Genomic DNA, 25,771 nt, shown 5'->3' with positions numbered 1-25,771 from the left:
GTAGGTGTCAGCCATATTCTGTTCATTCAAACTATGATGTGGATCACAGACTACTTGGAAGGGCCTTGGTTGCTGCAACTATAACTTTATATTTGCCACACACTGGACATAAAGTTCAGCAACCATTTATATTTTTCACACTGTAGGCAGCCAGAATGACAAAATTTAGAGCTAAATTCTTAGAGGTAGAATTGGAATCGAATGGCTCTGGAAATAGGAGGAAATGTAATCCTTTGAGTGCGAGATCTTTAACTGACAAGTTTTGATGTTCAAAGCAAGTAACTTCTAGAGTTTGCTTTTAGGACACAATCTTGTTTTCTATGCCTGTTTTGATAGGAATATTGTTTCAGGGATTTTTTTTTTTTTTTTCAGTATAAAATTGATTTTCCTGTATTCTCATAAATAACATTTCAAGAAAAATCTCTAGTAAGAAATTTGGCTAGTGTTTTAAAAAGTGCATACCAAAAGTTAGGGTCCTATGTATTCATTTGGTTTTTAAAATAAAACGTTATTTAATAATTTGCACTACTTTGAAAAATCAGACTTAATTTTCAATAAAGCACCTAAGAAGCTAATTTATCCACTCTAAATACAATTGGTAGTCATATTGCTGATTTTAAGTGTCTGCAAATGAAAAAATAGAAGCATAAAAATTTTATGTCATTGCCATATCTTATACCTAAACTCAGAGACAAACAAGGTGTTCCACGCCTGTCTGTTGTAATAAGATGCACATCCTCCAGTGTTGGAGGCTGCAATTTCTTTAATTCAAAGCAAGGAAGTCTAGGTGTATTTTGGGCCCCAGCTGAGCTGATGCAAATCTCTTTCTTCTGGCTCCCAGATGAAAGTACTATCCTGAACCAACCTCTTGAACTGAGTCCTGCACAGCTAAAAATCATTGCAGGAGAGACAACTAGGCTCTAACCTCACGTTTGGGGAAGTCATCTGTGAGAGAAAAAGGGAACCCTGGCAGGAAGACTGTTAAGCCCAGTACCTCCTACTTGTAACCTTAAGGCTGCAAAGTCAAGCTCCCCCCTATCCTGCCAAGGAAGCCGGCAATTTTTGAGCAATCATTCAACGCTGCCATCACTATGCATGGCTAGGGAAAAGTCTGCTCTCCTGCTTCTTCTGTAGAACTGTTATTCTATTTGGACATGTACAGAGATGGTCACGTCCTACTCCAAGGGACTTGGGGTCCCTGCTCCGTGGGACTTCTTGGGGTCAGGTGGGCAAAGCCTGGTGGGGTGCCTTGGCCATGGCACCTCCAGGTTCCATCAGAACAGCAGAGCTCACTGAGTCCTTTCTTAGAAAATATAGCTGATCAAGGCTATTTTAAATCATTTTTAGTTCTCGTTAAGTCCATTCCTTGAGTCTCTTGATTAGAATTCTTTTCTGTTCGTTCTATCTTCCAGATACGTGTTAGATTGTTAGATACCTGTTAGATACATTAGTACCTGTTAGAAGGAATAAACCTTTACAGGACCATGGGAACATGGCTCTGTCTACTACTTGTGACATGTCAGTGTTCATTATAATAGCATGTCAACTGTGATGGTGGAAGAAAGTTTTGAGAGAGGATCTTTCAGCATTTCTATCTCTCTGCCCTTATATTTCATCTCTATATTTCACCAATATGCTTCAATATATGTATATTCTGATTAAGCTGAAAATATATAGATATTTCTGTAATGTACGGAAATGTTGCCTTCATGAAAGCACCGATTTTTTTTCTCCAAATTGTTTAATTCTGAAAAACTTCAGCTCTTAAATTGAGAGCATTACACCACAGGATACAGTATATGCTTTTCACTTTGTAAACCAAGGTTAATTCAAGTGATGTAAAAAAACCCACTGAAGACATTGAAGAAATCATGTAAATAGAAATACACTATAGAAGTGACTGGTGACTTTGACATTTTATATTATTCAGTTTGAGACATTTTAAAATCATCTTATAGTGAATTATTGGTTTTCAGCATTTTCAAGACATTAATGATCTTTGTAGTAATTCAATTTGAGCAACTAATAACTGGGGGAACCAAAAGCATTAATTAGTATCAACATTCTGGACCTGCTCTGAATTCTCTTAAGAGGCAATGACTAGGCCCATAGCTGCTGTGAAGATCTTTGCTGTTGAGAAGTTATCATTGTTTTATTTGGTCAATAGACAATACTGATATTGTTCAGTTCTGCTACTTCCCATCCAAGTGAGGTCTTTCTCAGTCCAATCTTCTGTTCCTTCTACTACTTCTTCAAACAGCTCTTCACAATACAACTGAAACCTCAGGCTGGAGAGTAAAATCCACTGTGCTGACCTTTCTTGCACAAAACTAAAGGATTTATTTATTGCAGAGATTGGTAATAAATGTCACAGCACTTCAATTACACTTTTAAATTCAAGAAGCTAATAGACTTTTAAGCTTGCTAATACTGTGGTATTCTTTTCTATAAGTCAATTTGGAAATATTTTTCTATATACTTTTTTAAACATGGACAAGAACAAGTGAAAGTCGGGCAGGTTTCAAGTTTCTCTTATTTTGACAATGTCTTTATTTAAATACTCATGTTCGAAAAGCTCTATGGCCCAGACATATGAATGAATGGACTTCTAGGCATCTTAAAAAAAGGAATTCTCCTACAGAGTATTAGATTTCTGTATTAAGATGATATTTCAGGCAAAGTAAAGACTTCTTTTCTCCATGCGTATGACATAACTTAGAAATGTCATCATTTTGTCTGTGCTCAAACTCAAGGGTATTTTAATGACTCTTACTTCGCTTTCATCTATTTTGCATTATATTGAATCAGTGCTATGGCTATCAAATAGCTTTTTGCTTTAGAAAGTAATGAGGCAGTAGAAGACAGTGTTGTATTTGCAGCTGTTCTATTGGTGACAGCAATTTTACAAAAAAAAAATAATTTGAAAACTTGAAAAGCAAACACAACTCTTTCTCTCTGCTTATTTCGTAGCAATATCCACAACCCACATAGATAATATAGGCCAGGCTACCCAAAGGCCAAAGCAGAAGTATGCAAAAGACCTTATTTATAAACTGTGTACAATATGGGGAAGGAAAGGTCAGGGAATGGGAGAAGGAAGTTTCAAGAATCCATTTGGTATCCACTGATTTCCAAAAGTGTAGGTTTATGACTCGCCATATCTGTTTCCCATTAAATTGCCTAATAGTTCCACTAGGAGTTGCCAGCAGAACAACCCTGATCCCACACAGGATGGGATGCCAGATCCTATCGAAGTGTGGTGCATTGTTTATGCTCTCTGCAGGACCATATTTTTCTTTCTTACACTTCTAGCCTGCCCCAGTATGATTTCTCTTTAAGTATGACTTCATCCCCTGTTTTGATACCCATCTACAAAATTATATTTCCTTAAAATATAACAGCTCTGTTTCCCTCTTCAGGCTGTGTACTATAAAGTAGATCATAATTTTGTGAGCAACCCTCAATAACCAATAATTCTGGAAAAATATTTAATGCTAATAATACGTGCTATTTTTGGTTTGTAGCTTGGGGGTTCTTGCTCCATATTAATGGGATTGTTTTAATTGAATTTAATATCATTTTGGCTTACAGTAAGAAAAAGAAACAGACAGTCTGTTTAAAAGTTAATGTATTTTTAATTAAAGTAAATTTCATTTGACTTAAAATTCTTTCACATTAATTACCAAATTTGGATTTCAGAGTGCAGTATTTATGGGCTGCCAAACTTTTTGATAGGGATCCAATGTATTTTCATTTCTTCGTGACAGAGTGCCCTGAGCCATTTACAACCTTTGATATGCATTCAGAATATTTGTTGGCATCAGTTAGATGGATTTATGTGCATGAACTGAGTTCTGAGTATTGCTGCTAGTGTCTTTTGTTCTTCATCATTTTTTAAGTCTAAGGCTACAGTAATATCCTTTTAACCTGGAGAAGCTAGAGAATTGATTAAATCAATGAAGATTGAAAGTAATTACTGAAAACCATTCTGACACATTCAATTTTTATGCTTCAAATATTAGACTGCATATTGTGTGCACACTGCATAAAACATACAGCACAAGCAAATTTTTTTACTTTTATTTTTGTGTCATCCTATTCAAGGAAACTGTAAAGTAACTATGTCTGACACCTGCCTTGCTCTCTTTTGTGTTGAGTGTGGTAACGATTCTGGAAGTGCACAAAATACCCCTGGGTTCCCTCCAGTAAGTCTTCAATAAGAGTGCACAAATGTATACACTAGCATGCAGTGGATATGCCTCTGGATGTAGAGCACTATATTTGGTTGGTTGACTAAACTCATAAATTTAAATTAATTTGGTGGGTTTTATTCATTTTTCCTTTTTAATGCATGATTTATATTACTTTTTTTATTATTATTTCTGCATTTTCTCTCTCCTCCACTTTTTGTTTTACATATTGCTTTCATTTGTTTATAGAAGAAAAGAAAGCAGATCCAGAGAATGGGGATACAGGTAGGGTGACTTATGCAAAATATTTTCATGTTTTTTCCCTGAAGTTTTTTGATCTATTATGTTTAAGCAAATGTGTACCATAGAGTTGGATCGCAATTTTGATGTATTTTTGGGATTTCAGAATAGACACTTGGAAACGGAAACTAAGAAAGCACTTTCCCAAATGTATTTATTTCCCTTGTTTTTCTAAGGAAGCCAAATTAGGGTGAGAAATTGCACGAAAAAGACTAGAATCAGCTAAAGAAGGTTCTTGTACAGCTTAAGACTTCTGTTGTGTCCTCCCCACTCCAGGCAGAGAGTGTGCTCACCTGTACACTGTCTTTTTCCTAGAGAGATTACAGGTTTCTGACTTCCAAAATCTCAGTATTTCTGTAGCCCCCTCATCACTAGTTTTCCCCCAAGCCTGAGCTGCTGTGCCTCCCAAATTTTGTACGCCTCTTGTCCATGCCTATCCAAAACTAAATCTGTCCTAATATTTTAAGATAAACTCCACTCTACTTCTATACCCCAATTTCCCTTTTACTCTCTGTGCCCCCGAAGCCCCACTGTACAGCAAACTCCTTCCCCAAAGACATCACCTTTGCCAGCATCTATAGTAGCTAGAATAGTTTAATAATTCCCACTGGAGAAGGCAATGAAAGAAAGAACGAAAGATCACAGATCCTAGCTGATTTCGTTTCTATTTTTTAAATAGGTAGATTTGCCTTAGGCTAAGCTGGGTACTAAGGCCATTTTGTTGTCCCTTTTGTCTCTGGTGTGGACCACAGGCTATCAGCTGAAGGTCTTACCCTAGAAAGTAACCAATATTTGACCTGAAGAGCAAATAACAGTCTTTAGCTCCAGGCTGAATTGAATGATTGCTTATCTCCTTGTAAAAATGTGACTCTATGAGCAGTTGAGGTCAGGAAAAGTTAGATATTAATGACACCACTGATTACAGCCCCTTAAAAACATTTAATTTTCAGTTATGAGGAAAGCTTTAATGGTGAAGTAGCTAAATCTTATCTTATTTCAAATTAAAACATGAAAATAATGGTTATGGTTTGCATTCAAAGCTGGAGCAGTGATTCTAGTGCCTGCCCTGAGTCCTGTAGGAATTATACAGCTGCTACCTAGACTGTGGTAGGAATTACGCAGATGTTACCTCAACAGGGCTCATCCCTAGCTTCCACTTTCATAAAAGAATCAGAGTTCCTTCTTCTACAACTTGAGCTGGGTGCCTCTGAAGAGGGGCCCTGCCTGTCGATTCTTTACTGGATTTTATAGTCTCTATAGGTCGCTTGATTTCCTGATGGCACTTCTGCTCATCCAGTCCTGTTCAAAGTGTCCGGGATCTTCTCTTCTGATTTACTGCCACAGCCTCCAGGCATCCTTTTTGTCTGTGTCTGGAGACATTTCCTTATCTCCTGTTACAGAATATCCTGTACTTAAAGTTTTACTTACACTTCCTTATCTACGGGTTGCATTTCCGTAGATAAAACCAAAGGTTAAAGTACAATTCATGTGGCCTAAGGCTTAATTTACTTTAGTCACTAGCTAAAGCTCTGGCACAAATTAGTCTCCAACTGCTGTGCGCAGCACTTGGGCGCCTTGCTCTGGCATTTCAGGCCAGTGTTTGCACTGCAGTTGTGCTGCTTTCCCTCAGCACGCTCTCCTCTAAAAATACGGAAAATGGCTGGTAGTGAATCAGCATTGGGCTCTGTCAGCCATGAATTTCCCTGTGCTGATGAAAACCCCAGTGAGCTAACCTTCAGGCCATGGGATTTTTAACATTAGAGAGTTGATCAAAATAAGCAAAACTCCAAGATGTTGCCTACAGTGTAATGATCCCAGTTGTGTTTGGTGAGCAACATCAGGCTTTGCTCTTCTATCAGTCTTTCTTAATTTTTTGTGTTCCTATGGCTGAGGTTTGGGGTCTCATTGGTTATTTCTGTTGGAGGCACAGCTACTGTCTAGAAGCAAAATTCTGGAAGGAAGTTAAGCCAGAAGTGTACAAATGAACTCACTTTTACCTGGCCAAAATTTGGTCACATACACTTTGGTACATCATGGCAGTACATGAAAGTATATCAGAAGTAGCCTTGTGCTACCACTGTGAAATGGTACACTCCTACATTTTCACTGCTATTGATAACTAATAGTTAGATTTAGGGTAGTTCTGATTTCTTTGCACACACTGCCTATACGTCTCCTGATTACAGTGGAGTCCTTGGTATAGGACTGACGTTCAGCCTCGGTTACCAATATCATGTTAGGAGCTGAAGCTTCCTGATGCACCTGGACAGTTACTGAACTCTCTGGAAGTCCTTTCTGCTCCTCCTAAACCCCCAGACATAGGTTTCAGCTAAGTGTAGATTTGCCAGCGGAAGTGGAGATGATGATAGCCCTGCATTTCCACCACTTAGTGTGACATGCATGCACGCTGGACCATGTGAACGGGAAGTACCGTGACACACTCTCAACCTTTCCTACTCCCATCCAGATCACGGCTGCATCTGGCTTTAGTTACATCGAGATTAGCCTGCGGCAGCCAGTAACCCTACGCACTCTTTCTGCATGTCAGCTCCACGCATAGTACAACCCAAGCTGATCTTCTGCACCATGAACTTTCCATTGCCCTCAGGATTCCCTCTTCTTGCATGTAACTGAATTCACTTACTTGTTAAAGGCAGTTTCAAAAATACATAGCAAGTTAGATTTTCTTTTAATAAGCTTTTATAGGAATTGAGTATTTTTTTCCTAAATTTAACTGTCTTGTTTTTCTCTTGAGACTAAAATATGCCACTGATTTTGCTTATTTTGCTACAGAGGACTCACACTGAGGGCTTATGTGTTATACTTCCCTTTTAACTGCATATTTCAGAGTGCTTGGTTTTGCAGACCATGAGCAATTTGAAACCTAACTTTCACTTTGCCAAAAGATCATAGATAAGAATGAATATTTTCACAAGTAATTGTGAAATTTATAAATTATGTTCAAGAGGTGTTATTTCATCACTTGTAATTTCCTGAAATTTCGCAGAATATATGGGGAAAAATAACATACATGATGATTTCATAAGAAATCTTCAGAAGAAAAATTGACAAAATTTCCCTTCTGGTGAAAAACATCTCCTTTGTTACATTACTGAAGAATGACAGGTGGATTTGCAGAATGTTATGATTTCAGCAAAAAATTATTTCTGTCTTTAAGCAAAGGTTAGAGTGTTTTACTTCAAAACCACTTATGTGTTACTTCTGTCACTGAAAAAGGAAAAATACCATTTTCCAGTTTAACATTTTTGTTTTCAAGAGAGAAAATATATCTTCAGAGCTTTTAAAACTAGATCCTTAAAAAAATGACTTCATCTTAATGATAAATTGGCAAGTATTGCTTTGGAGCCTATAATGGTTGAGGAAAATTGTGATAGGAAAAACTAGCTATATTTTATGTCAGAAATTTTCATCTGCTGCTGTCTTTTTCATTTTGTTTCTCCCTATAAAACACTGTTTTTTTCTTTTTCATTCATTTTTGTTGATTTTCATTTCTCTTAAAAGTTTTGATGAAGGCTTTTCATTCATGTTGTTTGTAGGGAGTAAAGATGAAGAGTTTGAATAAAAAAATCAGAAGCCAGAGAGTTTATAGACAACGGTACAGTTTAGCCTTATTCCCTTCCCTCTTCCTCTCACCCTCTTCCTTCCAGATTTCCCATAAAGTGCCACAAGATTTAGCAGGCAGGTATCTCTCATAATATGTGCTACTACGATTACTGCTGTCACGAAAGAAAATACAAAGCTCAGAGGCCCTGTGCAAAGCCCCACTTTACTATTAGATTACAACTTAGAACTGAGATTTAGTGTTTAAATCAGATTTATGTAGTACACTGGAATCTAATATTCCCATCTCAGTTCCATAAATAAAAGTCCAGGTTGTTCAATATATATAACGTACAGAAACTTCCATTTATGACTAGTGGGATTCTGAAATGTTAATCCTTTTGTTCTAAAATTATGGAAACTTTAAGACAAATGTCAGTCAAAATGAATGCTTTTTAGCATTCAGTGGATAATGAATTATTCTTGATTTATACAATGTTAAAGTGGAAGAGAATCAAGCCTGTGTGTGTATAATAGATAACTATATTTTGTTTGAAAATCTCTTTTTAATTTTGGGCTGTTGTCTTCCTTTCATTTTTCTATTTCTCACTCTTCCACCTCAGCTTTGGCACTTACTTCCTTGTTATTTTACCTAGTAAATTGGGGTGTTACAGCACCAGTTGGCTGAAACCAGCTGCTGCCTGAGTCATATAGTAAGACCCTATCCCCAGTTGAGAATAATTATGTATTTGGTCCAAGAAGAGTCAATCTTGAAATCATTCTTGAAGTTGTGTGTCATTAGAATGTAATACAGTGATGCCACTGGGTGGCTCTTTAACATTCCTTTACACATCTTTAAATTGTTTTGAGCATACTAAGAATACACGCAAATGGTAAACAGAAACTCTGCCAGCCTGTGGTTGTTACTTGATTACTAATTTGGTATAAAAATGCTGGTATCACACTATAACAGATGCAGAATCAGGATCTTGACCCAAAATAAACAGGTTGTCTTTGTATTCTTTTTTTTAAACTAAAGACTCAGTTTCTTTTGAATATTTTTGAAATAGTAAAATTCTATTCTGCAGAAACATCCTGTTCCATTTACATTCATTTCTTCCACAAAGTTGGATTCATTTGAACTGTGTAGATAATACAATACTTATTAAGATTCTGCTGAAATACTTATCTACTATTTTCCTCCTCTTACAATTTTTTGGTTTTCTGCAAAATTGTAATTCAGAAACTAAATTCATACACTGTAATTTAAGTAAACAAGCTTTCATCTCTTTCTGTTAGAACTTCCATGAGCATAACATTAAACTTAGAATTGAGGACTGTTGTGTATTTATTTTTTTTTTTTTTTTTTTTAACTTAACAGGTGCAATGGATGTAGAAGAGAGGAATCGCCAAATGAAAATGAGCAAGTACAAACAGGTAGCAGGATCAGATTCCAGGCTGGAACAAGATTATCATTCTAAGGCAAGGGAGTTTTGTTTTGAAAAGCAACAAAATATGCTAAACTGAAATATCCAATATCCTTTTAGAAAGCAATAGATGAGTGGGAGCTGGTTTCTTCAGTAAAAGTTTCTTGTGTGTCTATAATAAAATTATCGGAAACGTGCAGCAAAACCCTTAGTACAGAGTGTTCTTGATTATAAAAATTTAAAAAGAATAATTTAAATCAAATAAAAGTGGCAGTGTAATTATCCATTGGAATGAACAATAGGGCCATGATTTAAAAGCTCAAAGAGAAGGAAAAGAGGGGTTTATTGAATGACGGATGGAATAAGAGCTATTGAAACCTGCTCACGGCTTTCATATAGTTGAACACAGGGTTATCTTAATCTATTGAAACCTGTTACTTAGTTTAATAATGACAGTTTAGCTTTTGGAAAAGTATTTTATCCATCAACACAAGCTTCCTCCACAGCTGTGGCAATTTGCCAAAAATCTGAATTGTTTCATAGCAGTATAGCCCCAAATATACTATCCAAAATTTCCTGCTATCTGGAACAGGGTCATGTCATATACAGTGTGTTAATTAAAATAATCAAAATATTTTCAATTTAAACTTCCATTATACAAAAATAATCTGTCCTCTAAAAAAGCTTCATTAATTGAGGTCAGATTGTAAGTGGGAAACACGAGACTTCTGACCTATAAAAGCTGGCTGAGGAAGAGAAGTCTGTTTTAGACTTTTATTTCCAGGATGTAGTTCCTTGATCCAAGGATTGGCAATGTTACTGTAAACTGAGCCACTTAATATTTGAAGACAAAGAAATCATCACATTTATTAAGTATTATTAGTTTTGCAGATAATGTAGACTGATATACATGATATAATTATGATATACATTTCAGTGTGGGGAAAATAGAGGAAGAGCTTTAGCAAAGCCCATGACAAAATGGAAAACCCTAATAATGAAGATAGTTAGAATTGACAAAACAAAATGAAAACTGTGAAAAAGGCTTAAAATACTTAAAAACTCTGTAGATGTACTGCATGACTCTCTGCATATTTTACAAATGTAGTTTTTACTACAGAAGGCATAGGAATTTTTATTAACATGTAGAAGGGACTTGGTATACTGTCATGTTTAGATGCTTGTTTTATGTTGATGCTTCTGGCAAAATTATTTTCACGTTGTCTATATTGTTGACTTTGAAAGGTGTGACCTTTTAGATATGAGCGTAATACTGTGAGCAGACCTTCTCGCAAGTCTTATGATTGTATGTACCACAGAAATATGACTTTATGTATTGTATGTATAACCAGACTTATTCTGCTAATTTTCCTGCTCCCTCAATGCTTGACTGAAATTTGAGTCAGAAGTAGGACTGGTATGGAGTAAAGAGAATAAATGGTCTCTCATGTGAAGGAGATAGATAGACTATAACTACCTAAGGAAATATTTCCTACCCTTGTTTTTCCATTTCACCCACACCATATTATTGGGCCTCACTATACATCTTTTATATTTTTATTAAAATTTTACCTTCAGTATTATTGGAATGTATTAAAAAGGAAAATTATAAATGGAATTATTTTATGAAAATGGTGATTTATTTATTGCACACATCAAACAAATTGTCTCCAGAAATAAACAGTTAATTTACTCTTCTGCCAAAGTGTAGTTTCAGTATTTGAAAATGAGTTCTTTTTTCTATCAATGAACTTGTGGAACTAGACACTGAATATTCACATATATGTATTAATTTGAAATGCATTCTTAAAATTGTGTAGTTTTAAAGCCATATGAGAACCATAACTCTCGTAAGCCATATGAGAGTTCCGTCTTTGCTTTTTTACTACCACTGCTTCAATTCCCCTTAATTAAGTGTTTGTATTATCTAGAGACAGAAAATGAGTAAGTACAATTTATATACCTGGTTTCTATAAAAATTCTTCTGGAATCATGAACTGAAATACATATGTCAAATGCTGACTGAAATCTCATGTTCTGTATACTATACAGTGACTTTGATTTTTTAAATCTGTCAACTGGCACAAGCAGGCTGTCAAGTGTGCCATGCCTGAGAAAAATGTCATTAAGTAGGCATGAACCGACATTCAGGAAAGCAAGCACGTAGAATTTTCTTTCACATTTCTGTTCTATTTCTTTCTTTAAATGGAAGTCAACAGCAACTGGACGTCCCTCATGATTACTTTGAGTTAAGAAAAAATATCCTCCCTTGATGAGAAAGCAGAACCTATAACAGTAGAAGTTATATAAAATATTAAAATAGGCATCCTGTATTATACCTCTCTAGTTTTATTCTGCCTCTGGAAGTCTGTACTAGAGACTTTAGAGGAAGGTACATGCACTTCTATGGTGCATAGTCATACAGGAAGAGGCTTGTGGGAAAAGTTTATTTCCAGATATCTGTATTCTTAGAAGTTATTTTTTCCTCATGATTGATAAAATTGCAGATTGTATTTTTATTATTCATATACATGCCTCATTATTTTTTTGAAAACTAAGAATTTTGCTTCCATAATATTTTGTATACATGAGTTTGGCAGGTAATATATTGTGTAAAAGGGTTATTTCCTTAAATGCAGAAGTTGCTTAAGTACGGTTTCAGCACAGACATAAGGAAGGCAAGCGATATGTTTGATTTTCATATAAACATATTTACAACTAAGGAGAAATGAGAGGAAAAACAGCGCAGGCATTCGGGATTAGGTAAAAGTACTCTGAATATTGAGTACTAGTAGAATTGTACTAAATAGGAGATAGATATACTAAAGTCTGAATTGCAGTGCTGTTGGAAGTTGACATGCAGGAAAACCTGAGTTCTAGTAATGCACAAAAAAAAGCACAGTAGCACAAGAGTGTTCCACCAGAGGAAAAAATAGCCATTTACCATACTGTGGCTCTGCCACACTAGCCTGATTTATGTAATTTTCCTCAAGAATCTTTCTAGGACTAGTTCATTGTTTTGTATAAAAACTAAGCTTCCCAGTCCTTCAGTGTTTAGGCAAGATGTGGAGAGGGAAGGGCCACGATGGGCGCCCAGAGAAGCTGAGTGAGCAGCGTGCTAGATTCACTCTGGACTCATTTGGTTGATCTGGCTTTTGAAGTCAATTCCCAAACCACCTCTTAAAACTTCTTTGAAACTCTCTGCCTTGCTTCTTGCTTGGTTCTGCTGCCATTAGCTCTTCTGGCAAACAAATCAATATGCTTGGTGAGTAACTCCTCCCAGCCATTCCCACCACTGCTCAGACTCAGGAATCCCTACTGACAAATGAAGCATAAAGCCTGGGAGGAACCATGCCATTCCTCTCTCCTTGCCCCCATGCCTGGAACGTTCCCAGTGCATCAACTAGGGAGAGTTGAAAAGCTTTGTTGCTAGTGAGAAAAAAAGAGAAGATACTTCTTGTATGTGGAGCCCTAGGAGTGTTTGCAATCAATGTGAAATCAGTGTAGAATCAAGAGAGAATTCCATCAGCTCAGGTCATATTAGCCACTACAAAAGGGTCTGAGCAACTAAAGGTGTTGAATGCCAGACTAAACGGGGTTGGATTTATGTAGGAGTTAGAATAGTGAAAAATGATTGTTTTCTTTAGAAACAAAGGTAAACCAGACTGGCAACTAGCTGACATACATTTAAAGTATCATAAGGCTCATTGTATTTGTTTTATTAGGAGAAAATAATGACCTACAAAAAGGCAGAGAGATCCAGTTATATAATATAGCAATTAGTAATAGTCAGTAATATAGTAATTAGGAATACAGTATATTAGAGCAACAAGGAACAAAGTTGGGGTAAAAGAGGTAAAAGACCAGATCAAAACTGAAATTTTTGTAGAACTGGTGACAAGATTATTTAGCCAAATGGAGAAAACAGTACACCAAACAGAGAATAATACAGGACACCAAAAAGGACTTTCCAACTCCACCTTTTTAATGATTCATATTGATGATAAGCCTTTCTACATCATCAGATGTATGTAATGCTGCAGTATCTGTTAATAACCACCATTCAGATTTTAGGTATGAACACAATTCTCTGTGTTTGATGTAGGAGACTAGTAGTTTTAGGCATACTAGCGTGCCACTTTGCGGTCTTCTAACCTGTTAGCAAGACCAAGACAAATTAAACTGTGGAAAAGAAGAGTTAAGTATGCGCTCAGTTCATTTGAGTGATGTAGGTGCAGCTGAAATGCCCTTGGAGCATGCAGACACTGAAAAGCTGCAGTTCTTCAGACTGAGACACTGATTCAGGAATGAATCAAGTACCACCTTGTGGTCTACCTGTGTGAGAGAATGTGCAAAAGGTAAGAGCTGTAACACTGGAGGTGGAGGACGTTGAGTTTGAATACATCAAAAGCAGTTCTCCTTAACTATCAATCTTGTCACAATATGCAAAAGTGTCCAAGAAGTGCCTTTTTCCTCTGAAACCTGCAGTAAGTAGTTGTGTCATTGGTACAGCTACATGTGGTATCCTTTGACCTGTGTTGTTGATTGAAACATTTGATTTGATGGTGTTTTGGGGATGCCCTTGTCTCCTCCTTAGAAATCCAAACAGAGCAGTACACAGGGCAGAAAAGATTGCTAGCAGAAACACTTGTCACTTTTCTTCTTTAAACCCTTGCGGAGGAGGAGTTGAACAAACTTCCAGGCTAATAGAATGATGAGACCTTTGATATTCTTACTCTTTATAAGCTGTAGTTGATTTATATTGGTTTTGAATTGGCAGTTGTTTTTGAAAATTTAAGCTTAGAGTTTGGGAGTTCTGGGAAACTCATGATATGCCCGGTAATAATTTGATAATTTATAATAATTATGAATATATCTCTTTGATCCTATGATTGTTTCTTACAACTTCTGTTGTTAAGGATGTAACTAGAAATATTCAAAATAGTAAATGAAAAATGGAGTCTAGGTTAGATATCCATATTCCCTCAAAACAGTGCAGAAACTGGAAATCTATTTTGTATACATTTCTTTTTAACATACCAGTTTAAATTTTAAAATTTTAGATATCTGGATAAAACTTGGAAAGATGAAATAATTAGAATGCAGCTATGCTGAAGAATAATTAAGGCAGCAAAAATTAACACAGATAACACAAATATTCCATGCAGTTAATTTCTACAAAATACCTGTGAAACTAAGGGCCTAACCAGCAGCATTCAATAGGCTTATAAATGGGAATAACTCTGCGTGGTTTTATTGGGTCCCTTCGTCTTCTCCTTCCCCACCTCCACAGCAATAAGCTCTTTGCTTCAGGAAATAAACCAAACACCAATTAGACTAACAAAGATTTTTCCATATGAGGAAACTATTTATTTGTTGCCTGTTCCATGGTTTTTGTGCTTTCCTATGGACTAGTCAGTAATTGTATTTTTGGACAAGAAATGGTGGCTAAACCAGCTGTCTGGTCTGGAAGGACAGGTCCTGTCACTCTCAACAGCCTGTGAGCACTCAGGTTGCCTAATTAATCGTGCTCATTTGTGATATGTAAGGAATTTTACTACTCAATGGCAGAGAGAATGTCTCAGGCCCACAGTGCTAATAGCATTTATATTTTCAATCAAGTATTTTATTGTATTTTTAATATAAAAATTTTGTGGAATAAATTGCTGATGTTGCAGTTATGGTTCCCATAAATACAGGATTTAAATTTCAGTTATAAGACTTAAAAATGTAGCTAGATGAAACAAATTCAGAATTCTAGATTTGAGTTCTATATGCATAGCAATACAGAAAACATCTCTTCTTTCATTTCTATTTTTATCAAACTGTATTGTGCTGATGGGGTGAAAGTAATTTAGTGACTTTGAATACAGATGTGCATTTGGTGTGATTTCTAGTATTTTCTTCTTTAGTCAATGATATGCAGACTCTCAGAAAAGATTTCTGTTGCTTTCTTCTTTTTCATTTAATTCAAGGTCTCTTTAATTTATTTTGATTTTGATGCTTTTCTAATTTATTTTTCAATTTTCAGTATCTGCGTGTCTATCAGAGATTTAGGGTATTCTTAAATGTAGTACCGTGGTTAACATAAATACTGCATTCAGATATGGTGATGGCTGAAGTACAAACATCTGAAAGTAGACTGATACTGGCTGCCTTTATCTGTCAGCAGGTACTTTCTGGTGTCAGCCATTTTCTTAGTTTTTGTGTCAGCTTCTATTGCTTATCTTATATCTAGAAAGCAGAGGTTAAATACATTATAAAATGTTGTTAAAGTACCTTATAATTTTACAATAAATCTCAAAGAGAAAAAATTACTCCTGAATAATAAAATAATAAAAAAAAAATAAAAAAAATAAATAAAATCATCAGTCTATTTTGGCTCTGAATTTCTATTGGTTAGTGGAGTTTATTGGAAAAAAGGGATTTCAATAGCAGAAAATTACGGTTTTCCATTTAAAAAAAAAAACAACAAAAAAACCACAAAAAACAAGCACGAAAAATACTAAGTGTAACACAGAGTCTTGAGTTTTACTCTTACAGCAATGAATTAAATATTCTTTTGCAAAAAGCAAATATTTTCCAGAAAAAAAATATTTTATCAAACACATATATATCAAATATACATAAAAATAAAAAGATTTCTATCAAAGCCAGATTCAATTAAGTAATTGTAACCATTCCCTTAATAATCACATTTAAAAATCACCTGGGTGCTGTTTTGACCAATTTCCAGCCAGAGTAAACACTGCAATTTATCTTAAATCCTCTTATCCTTCTTGTAACAGAAAATCTTTTCCTTTCAGAACTGCTTTGTAGAGACACATGAATTGCTAAACCATTAGTCTGTTTTGGTTCAGAATGGCTATCTTTTCATAGTAAACTCAATTATTTTTGTTTACAGTTCTTATCTGAATTTAAGCTGCAAATTGCCAAGACGCTATTGAACTGAGTAACAATTAATGTATAAAATAGTGTGATTGTGCCTGAATTAATTACCTAAGATGTACTGAAACTGATGTTATGCTGATAATAAATGAGAAAAATCTACAGAAAACAAGAAAGAAAATTGACTGGGAAATATGTAGTAAATATCTGGGTGCCAAAGTGTGACATTCAAAAATAGAAAATATATGAAGTTAATTGAATTGCTGCAACAGTCAGAGAACTCCAAGAAATGAGAATAGCAATCTATGATAACATACATCACACCAGATTGCAGTTTGTGTTACTTAACTCTGTGGCTGGCAGAATAGGCGCAAAAAGGACATTATTCACATGGGAAAGATAACAAGGGTATAGCAGTGGTTCCAGCTAGATGGAAACGTGTTTGCTAGATCAATTTGCTAGGCTAGCGACCTTGAAAAATCAAGGCTAGCGTGGCATGCAAGTAGAAAGGATAGACCTGAAGTCCCAGTGCAGCGCTTGCTTGGAGCCTGCTTAAACGTGTAGGGTTCAAAGCGAAGAAGCAGGACCTTTGCTGGTCTGCTTCGCAGGGGGTGGTTCAGAGGCCACCCAGCCCCTCTCCTGGGCTGCAGCACCTTGAGAAGGTACTCCTGGGACATACCTTATGGTATGGAGGGTTCCCCCAGGTTTTACTCTTATCATTTGTAATTCTTCACTGAAAACGTTCTGGCTATAATGATGAGATCTGTGAAGTGGTTTTAGCAGTGTGGATGTTTTCTTAGGTCCAGCATCTGCAAGTGCTTCTGTTTATTAAATGGGTTGATTTGCTTTCATAGCAGCCCCAAAGTTATCAGTGGAAATTTTGCCAGTTTATCAAACTTTTTCCAAACAACAGATTTGTGGTTTTGAGGAATTTTTGCTCTCTGTCATGCAAGAAAAAGGCTATGTATCTCTATCAGATTTCCCCAAGGCATTGCATTTCTTTGGTTCTTGTACCACATAATGTCTTGCAGTTAATTTTAGTGAATATAACTGTGACTTCAAGCATCTGTATTGCAAGTAGTATGCGTGGAGGATTTGCATGGATATGTAACACACCACCATTATTCTGTAAAAGCTGGTTCTTCACATCAGGGCTAATCAAAGTAGGGTCAGGGCTTTGAAGTCTCAGCATAGAGAGGTCTTTCCTTCATAAAGCCTTAATGCCTTCAGCAACATTTCTAGTGAAAATATTACTAAAACATGAAATTTTCTCGGTGGCCCTTCTAACCTATGGTATTTCTGACTGTCATTTGTTGGAAGTAAAATCTTTACTTACAAGAATTAATATTGATTTAGTGTTAAGCAATAGAACATCTTCTTTAGTAATACATCAGAAGGAATATAATCTTCCTCCTGCAGATGGAAATCGTTATTTTACCGGAGCTTTCACTGACAGTCTGGAATCAGCAAATAATACCAGAAAATAAGAACAGGTGTGTGTGGGGGAGCAGTTCTGACAATTTAATCCTTACTTCTGAGCACACTAATGATGCACCCAAAAAAGTGTTTATTTTTGTAATACAAAAAGTAGAATAGTTAAATTATTGCAGCAAACTTATTCTACTATTAGTATTCCATGACAGTAGAAAATGAAATTTTAGACAAAATTATCAAATAAAATCTACATAAACAAAACCTCTTTTTTTTTTTTCTTAAAAGAGCTTCTTGTCCTAAATCTTTGCCTTGAACATATATAGATTTTTCATCTAATAACCTTAAGTATCATGCTGAAAAGAAGTTTGAAAATTCTGTTTCTTCCAGAGTCAGTTGATTTGGAGGGAAAAATATTCATCTATCACACAGCCAAACATACACAGTTTTGTCATGGAGTTCAATCTGTGTTTTCTTCAAACTGTGTAAAATCTTTAAAAGATGTTGTATTCATTTTGTTGTATAGAGTATCTTAGATCCATTAAATTTCAGAGAACGAGGATGCATCATCCTGTTTCTGTTCTCTCCAGTGACACATGCCATCAGGTAAAAAACAATTCTGGTGATTTGCATACTTCTGCAGTCTAATCTGAAGCAACTAGCTAATTAATAATATCTGCACGTTACTTAGTTTGAATATGATTTTCTAAAAACAAAATTCAAAACACTCTGACATAGTTTTCTGTATCTAAGAGACGATAACGTAAATTCACCTCTGGTAAACAGACTGGCATTCAGTTTCAAGAAGTAACTTGGGTGGATTTTATGACGCAGTTAGAAATGTTTCTTTTCCCACTTCTAAGCTAGTTTCTAGTCACATAAATTTAGGAAATGAGATGCTAATGCTATACTAAGGAAACATCTGTAAAATGAAAATAACTTCAAGGGTTCTAATAATTCATAGACATTTAAAATCTTCAAAAGCATTCACGGAAGGTTTTGACGCCAAAATAATTCCAACATAGATAGCTGTCTTGTGAAATGATCTAAATTTCTCATACAGTTTCAACTGAATTATTTTTTCTTTCTTTTCAAGAAATGTTACATATAATTATCCTACTGTTAAAGTGTTTTATGTGGTGAAGTTGAAGTTGTAAGTAATGTTAATAGATGTTGCATATTTTCTGTAAAAGTGAATTCAAATTAACCTTACAAGCAAGCAAAGAGGTAAATTATTACAATATTTACAATGCGATAAGACAGACTTATGTAATACATGTTTTTTAATTACTCCTTTTTTGAGAATCGAAGCACAATGACTAAAGAGAAAAAGAGAGAGTTCAGTTTTTCTGTTCCCTAGGAGCAGTTTGCATGCTCAGGATCTCCCTGCAGTCTTTTTCCCCCTAGTTGTAATATAACAAGGGTAAAGCTGCTGAGGAAATACATTTTAGGGAAAAGTAATGTTTTCTAAGCAGTTTAATTTGCCTGTGGAGGGATAAGGAGATGTACATCTACATCTTGCAGATTTGTTTCCCCTTTAGCTAGAGATGAATCAGCAGAAAATTTGTAGAGACTTGAGCTCATGTATGTCTTATACAAGGATTTTCCGAGATATATCCCAATAATCAGTGAAAACAAGAGATTAAGAAAAAGGATAATTGGACCTTCCCTCAAATCACGCTTGATTTTGGAGGCTACCCTCTGTTATCTATGGATTTAAGGACTTATAAAGTGGAATCATACAGAGATATATTTATATCCTGTTCTTCAGCAATTGTGTTACTCGTGGTCCTGAGGCACTGCTGCTTACAGGAATAAGCACTCACCAGATGGGCCATGTGGCAATCCAGCTGTTCCCTTCAACATGAATTCCTTTGAAGGTGCCGTGTCCCAGGACGAATTTGGTGAAAGTCATATTTAAATGTTACACAGAGAAAGTAGGATTAAGGGGGAAGTTCATGTCTCTGTTTTCATCCATCAGGTATGCTGAAATACTTAACAGTCTTTTGGGGTGAAATAAAGTGTAATGAAACAGAAATTCTGTGATAAGAAAAGATGGTTGCCTTTCCATCTTCTTTGTTTTTGTGAGAGACCCAAGGACTAAAAAAAAAACAATTATGAAAATGTAGTTTAAAATCCAGGTTAAATGAGAACTCTTTAAAACAGATATTGTTGACTTCCTAGCTTGTGTTTGCAAAGTAACGTGTTAAGCCCACATTAGGTAGAACAATCAGAGACAAAAGAGGACTTGTTTAAACAGAAATCCTGTCTTCTTACCCTCTTTAAAAAATAAGCTGTTGCCTGGATGGCAGGACTGTACGAAGTGCAAGAGATTTTGAATGAAGTGACAACAGAAATGGCATGTGAACCACTTGAGGAACAGAAACAAATACGGGAAGCACACTTTGACTCTGTTTATCTGATGTAAGTAGGATTCACTAGAGTTAGGAGACCAAAAAGGACCGGAAACAGAATTAAGAGTTATCACTGAAACTGAACCCATTGAGCAAGTGAGTAACCGTAGGCAGGCTCACCAGTTTGTCCTAACAAACATGCACCAGGAGATAAAGCACTGGAGCTACCATTGAATGCAATTGCACAGTAGATTGTGAAGCCCTGGACACCTGCATTTTTGTAATCAGCCTGACTTGAACAGCTCAGATTTTTTACAATGAGCAGTGCCCATGATGATGCATCTTCAGGAGACTTGGCACAGTGTTCTGGAATGCTAAAGCATTACTGATCTCTTTTTTAAATAGATTTTCTTCCTTCTGTATAAGACAGTCAGAAAGTTAATATGTGGCAGTTAAAAAGATGCTGGGAAGTTTGAGAAGATCTACATCAAGATTTTATAACTCATCATCACAAAACCAGGCTGTGGACCTGTTTCTCTAAAGTGAAACTTGGTGACTGACTCTGCCCTGTTTTAAACAGCAGTTAAAAATCAGGAGAAGGTCAGCAGTATGAAAGGGAATTTGGATAGAAAATGTTTCAAATAAATCTTAGAAAGAGCTTTGGTTTATTTTCCTTTTCGCCTCCTTTCCTGAATTACTTTCATGTTAGAAAAGGGGAACTGATTTTTGTACATCCTTCTACCCTTAATTCTCATTAAAGGGTTCTTCTTTGGAAGCTATTATCTCATTTAGAGAGAGACTCATATCTCTTCAAGATCTTTGCTTTTGTTCAAAAATTGTTGGGAATATTCTGGCTATATGAGAGGATTCTGTGGTTCATCTATAACTTGTTAAGGCATGTTGGACTCATCAGATCTTGTAACAAGGTGAAGTCCATCCACAGGAGATGAAATTTTCTATTCATTCCAATTTATATAGTCAATTACAGCTGTTTCACCTTAGCTGTATGTTATATATTATCTCTTCTACCTCATTTAATCTGTCAGAATCAACTAGAACCATGGAAAAGATCATCTTACATTAATATTCAGACTAAGAAAATACTTCTTAAAAATCTCAGTTACTTTCCTTGATGGATAATAGAAATCAGTTCTTTTTGGTTTTAAAGTAGATGTCTAGTTATATAGTACATGAAGCATACCACCAAAGGACGCAGGCCAGTGGTGGTAGCTTCTTGTTATTATGAAATGCCATGTCCCAGAGTCCTGTTCCAATGACTTGATGATTTGGAGTATAAGCTCTCTCTCTGAGTTGTGACTTTAAGGTAGCTTTTGATGAGATACTATGAGATGCTTGCTTGGCTATTATAAACCTTGTCTTTTCACTCCAGTGTGTAACACATCTTGGATTGCCTTTTAAGAATTTTTTTGAGGTGATGCTTAGAATTGTTCCTGTGTTGTTTTACTTGTCTTCTACTTTACCTTAAACAACAGATGTTTTACCCACTGTGTTTTTCGTAGGAGATATGGAATTTTAAAAAGTGTCTTTGTGATTTTGAAGTCTTTGGAAGAATGTAGTAACTTTATATACCCCAGCAGAAAGTTTTCAGTGCTCTCTTCTTTCAAAATTTGTAAAATTTGGCCTTGACTTCAAGTAAGATGAAATAAGAACACTTAGTTCCCCAGACAGGATGAAGCTATCTTTGTGAATTAATTCTGCATCAATAACAGCTTGATTCCGGAACAGATATCAGTGCAGCTGAAATTAGAGGTTGTCTTGATCTTCCGAAAGTCATATTGTATGGAAAAGATCATCAGAACAAGAAACTACTTGGTGTTTTGAAACTGACTGCAGGAACAGATTTTTTTGTAGGAAGACAAACCTGTTGGCAAGCTAATTCTCAAGCTCACTACAAGACCTAAATACTTAAGAACAACCGTACTGCTTTCTACTTTACCAAATATTTGCAAGTTCTGTAAATTCTTCTTGACGTAATCCCAGAACACTTCCTAGTGGTCTCCTATCTTTATTTCATATTGTGCACTTAGGGAGTTCTTTAAAAAATTGCACCCTATGCCAACGTATGTGAAGCGGGTGATTTTTTGTCTTTTGATTTGGCTTGCATCCGGACTACCTCCCTCTAGATTTCCAGTTGTCCTTAATGATCCACTGGTGGCTTCCGCATTACTGCTGGCCTTGCAGTTTCTTATTCAGCTCCTGGATCACCTTGACCCATAGGATGACAGAATAATTTGAGTTGGAGGGGACCTCAGGAGCTGTCTAGTCCAACCCTTAGCTTAAGGCAGGGTCAGCTGTGAGATCAGTACAGGTTGCTCAGGGCTTTATCCAGTCATGTTTTGAAAACTTTCAAGGATGAAAACTGCACAACTTCTCCGGGCAACCTGATCCACTGCTTCACTGTACATATGGTAAAAATGTGCCACCTTATACCAGTCATAGCTGCTGTGAATTGCTTGGCTCTGCCTTTTTGATATCCTCCCTGTATGACCTGGCAGGTTGCCATTAGGTACTCCCAAAGCCATCACTTCTCCAGGCAGAACAAGCCCAGCTTCCCCCAGCCTCTCTTCACAGGGCAAATGCGCTAGCCCCCATCATCTTGGTGGCCCTCCAATAAACTCATTCTAGTTTATTGATGTCATTGTTGTACTTTGGGTCTCAAAACTGGATCCAATATTCTAGATGTGGTCTAAAGAATGCTGAGTAACGGGGAATAGTCACTCCCCTTGATCTACTGGTTATGTTCCAGTCAATACAACCAAGGCTTTTCTTTGCTGACAAGGCCCCCTGCTGACTTGCTTCATCTTTTCCATCATTTTGTTTCGATTTATTAATTTAGCAGTAGGATGCTGTTTGCAACATGGCTTAGTCCCGTAGCAAAATCGGGATTTAGGAGCGTCTTTGTAAGACTCAACACATGAGCAGTGGTTAGTGAAATAGATAAATAGATGGCACCAAACCACTAAGGGAAAGATGCGAGAACTTTTGAAGTAGATTTTTTTCACATGTTCAATAGAAATACGTGTGTTCCTTTTTACCAACATGTTTCAATTGGTGGCCTAACTTTACTGGAGATTAAGATGGTTTAGAAGATGGATGTTGCAAATCAGGTTACAGTCAGTTCTTTATTTCAAGGTAGTAGTAGATTGGAATGTTCTGAATAATGGGAAAAAAATATGTTGGATAAGGAATGGGAGTAAGGAATGAATGTACAGGGAACCACTGTACCTCCAGCTAGATTTATCGGTTCAGGCACCATACTGCTTAGAAGTAGCAGCACCGTGTGTAGCTCTTTCTTTTATGCTAATGCAATATAAGAATGCCAAGAGAGGTGCAGCAGGGCCAGAGTCAGGAGATTAAGGGATGCCTAATGCAAATCAAGGACTGGCTGAAGGGAGAACAGGGTTGGAACAGTGCCAATGGGGCTCATCAGAAGCAAAATATAGGGCTAAGCAAGCAAGATCCAAGAATTAGGAATAAAAGGGAGGAAGATAGGATAGGATCCAGGACAACAAAGCAGAAGTGAGGATCAGCAGCCAAGAATTAGTATGAGCTAGAACTGGTTGCAGCTCTGTATTGAGAAGCCCAAGGCAACTCTGGAGCTTATTATATACCTAATACCAGAGCACTGCAAGAATTAAGCTCCCTGGTCAGTCCTTAAATCTCCCAAGGGACTGATGGATGACATGTGCAGCTGATATAGCTCAAGCAGGGCTGGCAGAGGCTGACCTGGCTAGCTGTACTTCAGCTGCCTTGATGGAGTGACAGGAGTGACAAATGTTAAGCACAGATTATTGAGTTGGCTAAGTATGAATTACATGTAAGGGCAGATTCATCATAGCCTTCATCTTGGGTTTGTGCGTATGCAAGCTACAGATAAATATATATTTTCTCTACATATTTGTTTGTATGTAGTATTTTGTAAAAATTACTTAGAATCTTTTGCTTTATATAAATGTAAAATTGTTGTATATATTAGTAAGTATTTGGTTTTATTCTTAATGGCACATTTCATTAGGCAGCCATTAACAAAGGTTTTAGAAAGAATCAAACAATCCAATAACATTCATTCCAATGATGTGTGGTAACTAAAACTTGCAATGCCTTTAGAGGCTGTGAGCTTGCACCAAAAGCTACAGATGAAATTACAGAACATTTCATACAATTGCTGTGCTCTGGCTGCTTGAGAGCTTTTGTCAGTGAGGCGAAGAACTATTGAAACAGTCCAGAATGGTTCTTTAATCTTCTTGTAGTAGCACAATGGACAATTGTCTGAAACATCTTCCCAACATTTTGATCAGTAAAAACATTGACCAGATTTGCATGTTCCTATGTAAATGCTAGCAAATAAAAGCTGATGAATAGACTATAAAAACAGGGAAGAAAAAAAAAAAGATAATAAAATAGAAAGACAGTTGGAAATCACTGACAATTTCAATTGCCTGGACAACTGCATGACTGTATAGTCCAAGATGGAAGAATGGTAACAATAGATTAAAGCAATATGAAACACTTTAAAACTCCCTTTGATTTAGAAGTTCCAAAACAGTTTCTTCTGAGAAATAAGTTTCAGAGCAGTTGTAGCTCTACGTGGCCTGTCAGTCATATAGTGGCAGTTCACAAACAGGTCAAAATATTTGCACAGGTGGTTGTATGAGGAAGCAGAACAGGTATTTGTTGTTCAGCTTTAATAATCTTGAATTTGTCACTACAGGAAAGTATTTCAGTTACAAGGTATCGGCACAAACACCTATCACTTTGTTAGGGTCTCCTGATTATGTTACTAACACAGAGGTAAGGGCTTTTAGAAACTTTAAACCTTATTTGATAGAATCTGTAATCATGAAATTTATCCCCTTCTTCAACACAGCAAAATAGGACAAAATCATCTTACTATTAAAAGTGCAAAAGCAACTTTTAATCAACCCCTCTGCTTGCAGCAGACTTCCTATTGTTGAAACAGCTTGAACAGGCTGGGTACTCTTATGGCTTTATGGGTCATAAAGTCCGGAATGCTGCCTATATTATGAGTCTTGATTGGGTTTTAACCTTACTACGATATGAGAGACTTGTATTTCCAGCATTGAGAAAGCCAGGAGATAATTTTCCTACTGTCATGGCTGTTACTTAAAAAAGAAAAAAAGAAAAAAAGAAGAAAAAAAAAAAAGAAAGAAACAGTATTTAATTAACCTGCATAGTAGGCAGATGCTCTTCACCACAGCCTGGACCTCCTGCTTGTCCAAACCAGAGGAGCTATCAGTGCACAAGAGGCTCCCTTACTGTCCTCATGCCCGTGTTTTCTTCTGAGGGCAATTGGACCACCCAGGGTAGTAGCTGGGTCTGAAGATGCAAACCTGTGGCCATGCTACAGCCAGGATCCGGGCTGCAGTTACCCAGCAGGGTGCATTCAGACAGCGCAAACTCCTGCAGCATGGTACGCAGGGACAGCAGTGGGATGGACGGGACACGGTAGCGGTGTTTCAGATACAATGGGTGGACCGCACTTGGTTAATAATGACCTTTTCAGTCCAAGAGTTGATCTTATCATACAGTTGGTGACATTTAGAAAAAAAAGAAAGTGAAATTTGGATGATGAAAACAA

General features: G+C 36.4%; 1 protein-coding gene across 36 annotated transcripts in view; it reads left to right on the top strand.

The window, feature by feature from the left end:
* The window catches only part of RIMS2 (regulating synaptic membrane exocytosis 2), a 503,290-nt gene that overhangs the window by 392,773 nt on the left and 84,746 nt on the right, over window positions 1–25,771 (top strand). For 19 of the 36 annotated variants that reach the window (XM_075743530.1, XM_075743545.1, XM_075743546.1 and 16 more), the window contains 2 exons: window positions 4,440–4,475; window positions 9,433–9,533. The exons of 6 other annotated variants lie outside the window; for them this stretch is intronic. In XM_075743530.1, coding sequence (XP_075599645.1) covers window positions 4,440–4,475; window positions 9,433–9,533 — 137 coding nt within the window. The remainder of the gene's footprint in view (window positions 1–4,439; window positions 4,476–9,432; window positions 9,534–25,771) is intronic. 11 more of the 36 variants (XM_075743515.1, XM_075743525.1, XM_075743523.1 and 8 more) reach the window with 3 other exon arrangements.

Source organism: Balearica regulorum, chromosome 2 (assembly GCF_011004875.1).
Source record: "Balearica regulorum gibbericeps isolate bBalReg1 chromosome 2, bBalReg1.pri, whole genome shotgun sequence".
Lineage (NCBI taxonomy): Eukaryota > Metazoa > Chordata > Aves > Gruiformes > Gruidae > Balearica > Balearica regulorum.
This window is presented reverse-complemented; position numbering and strand designations above follow the sequence as displayed.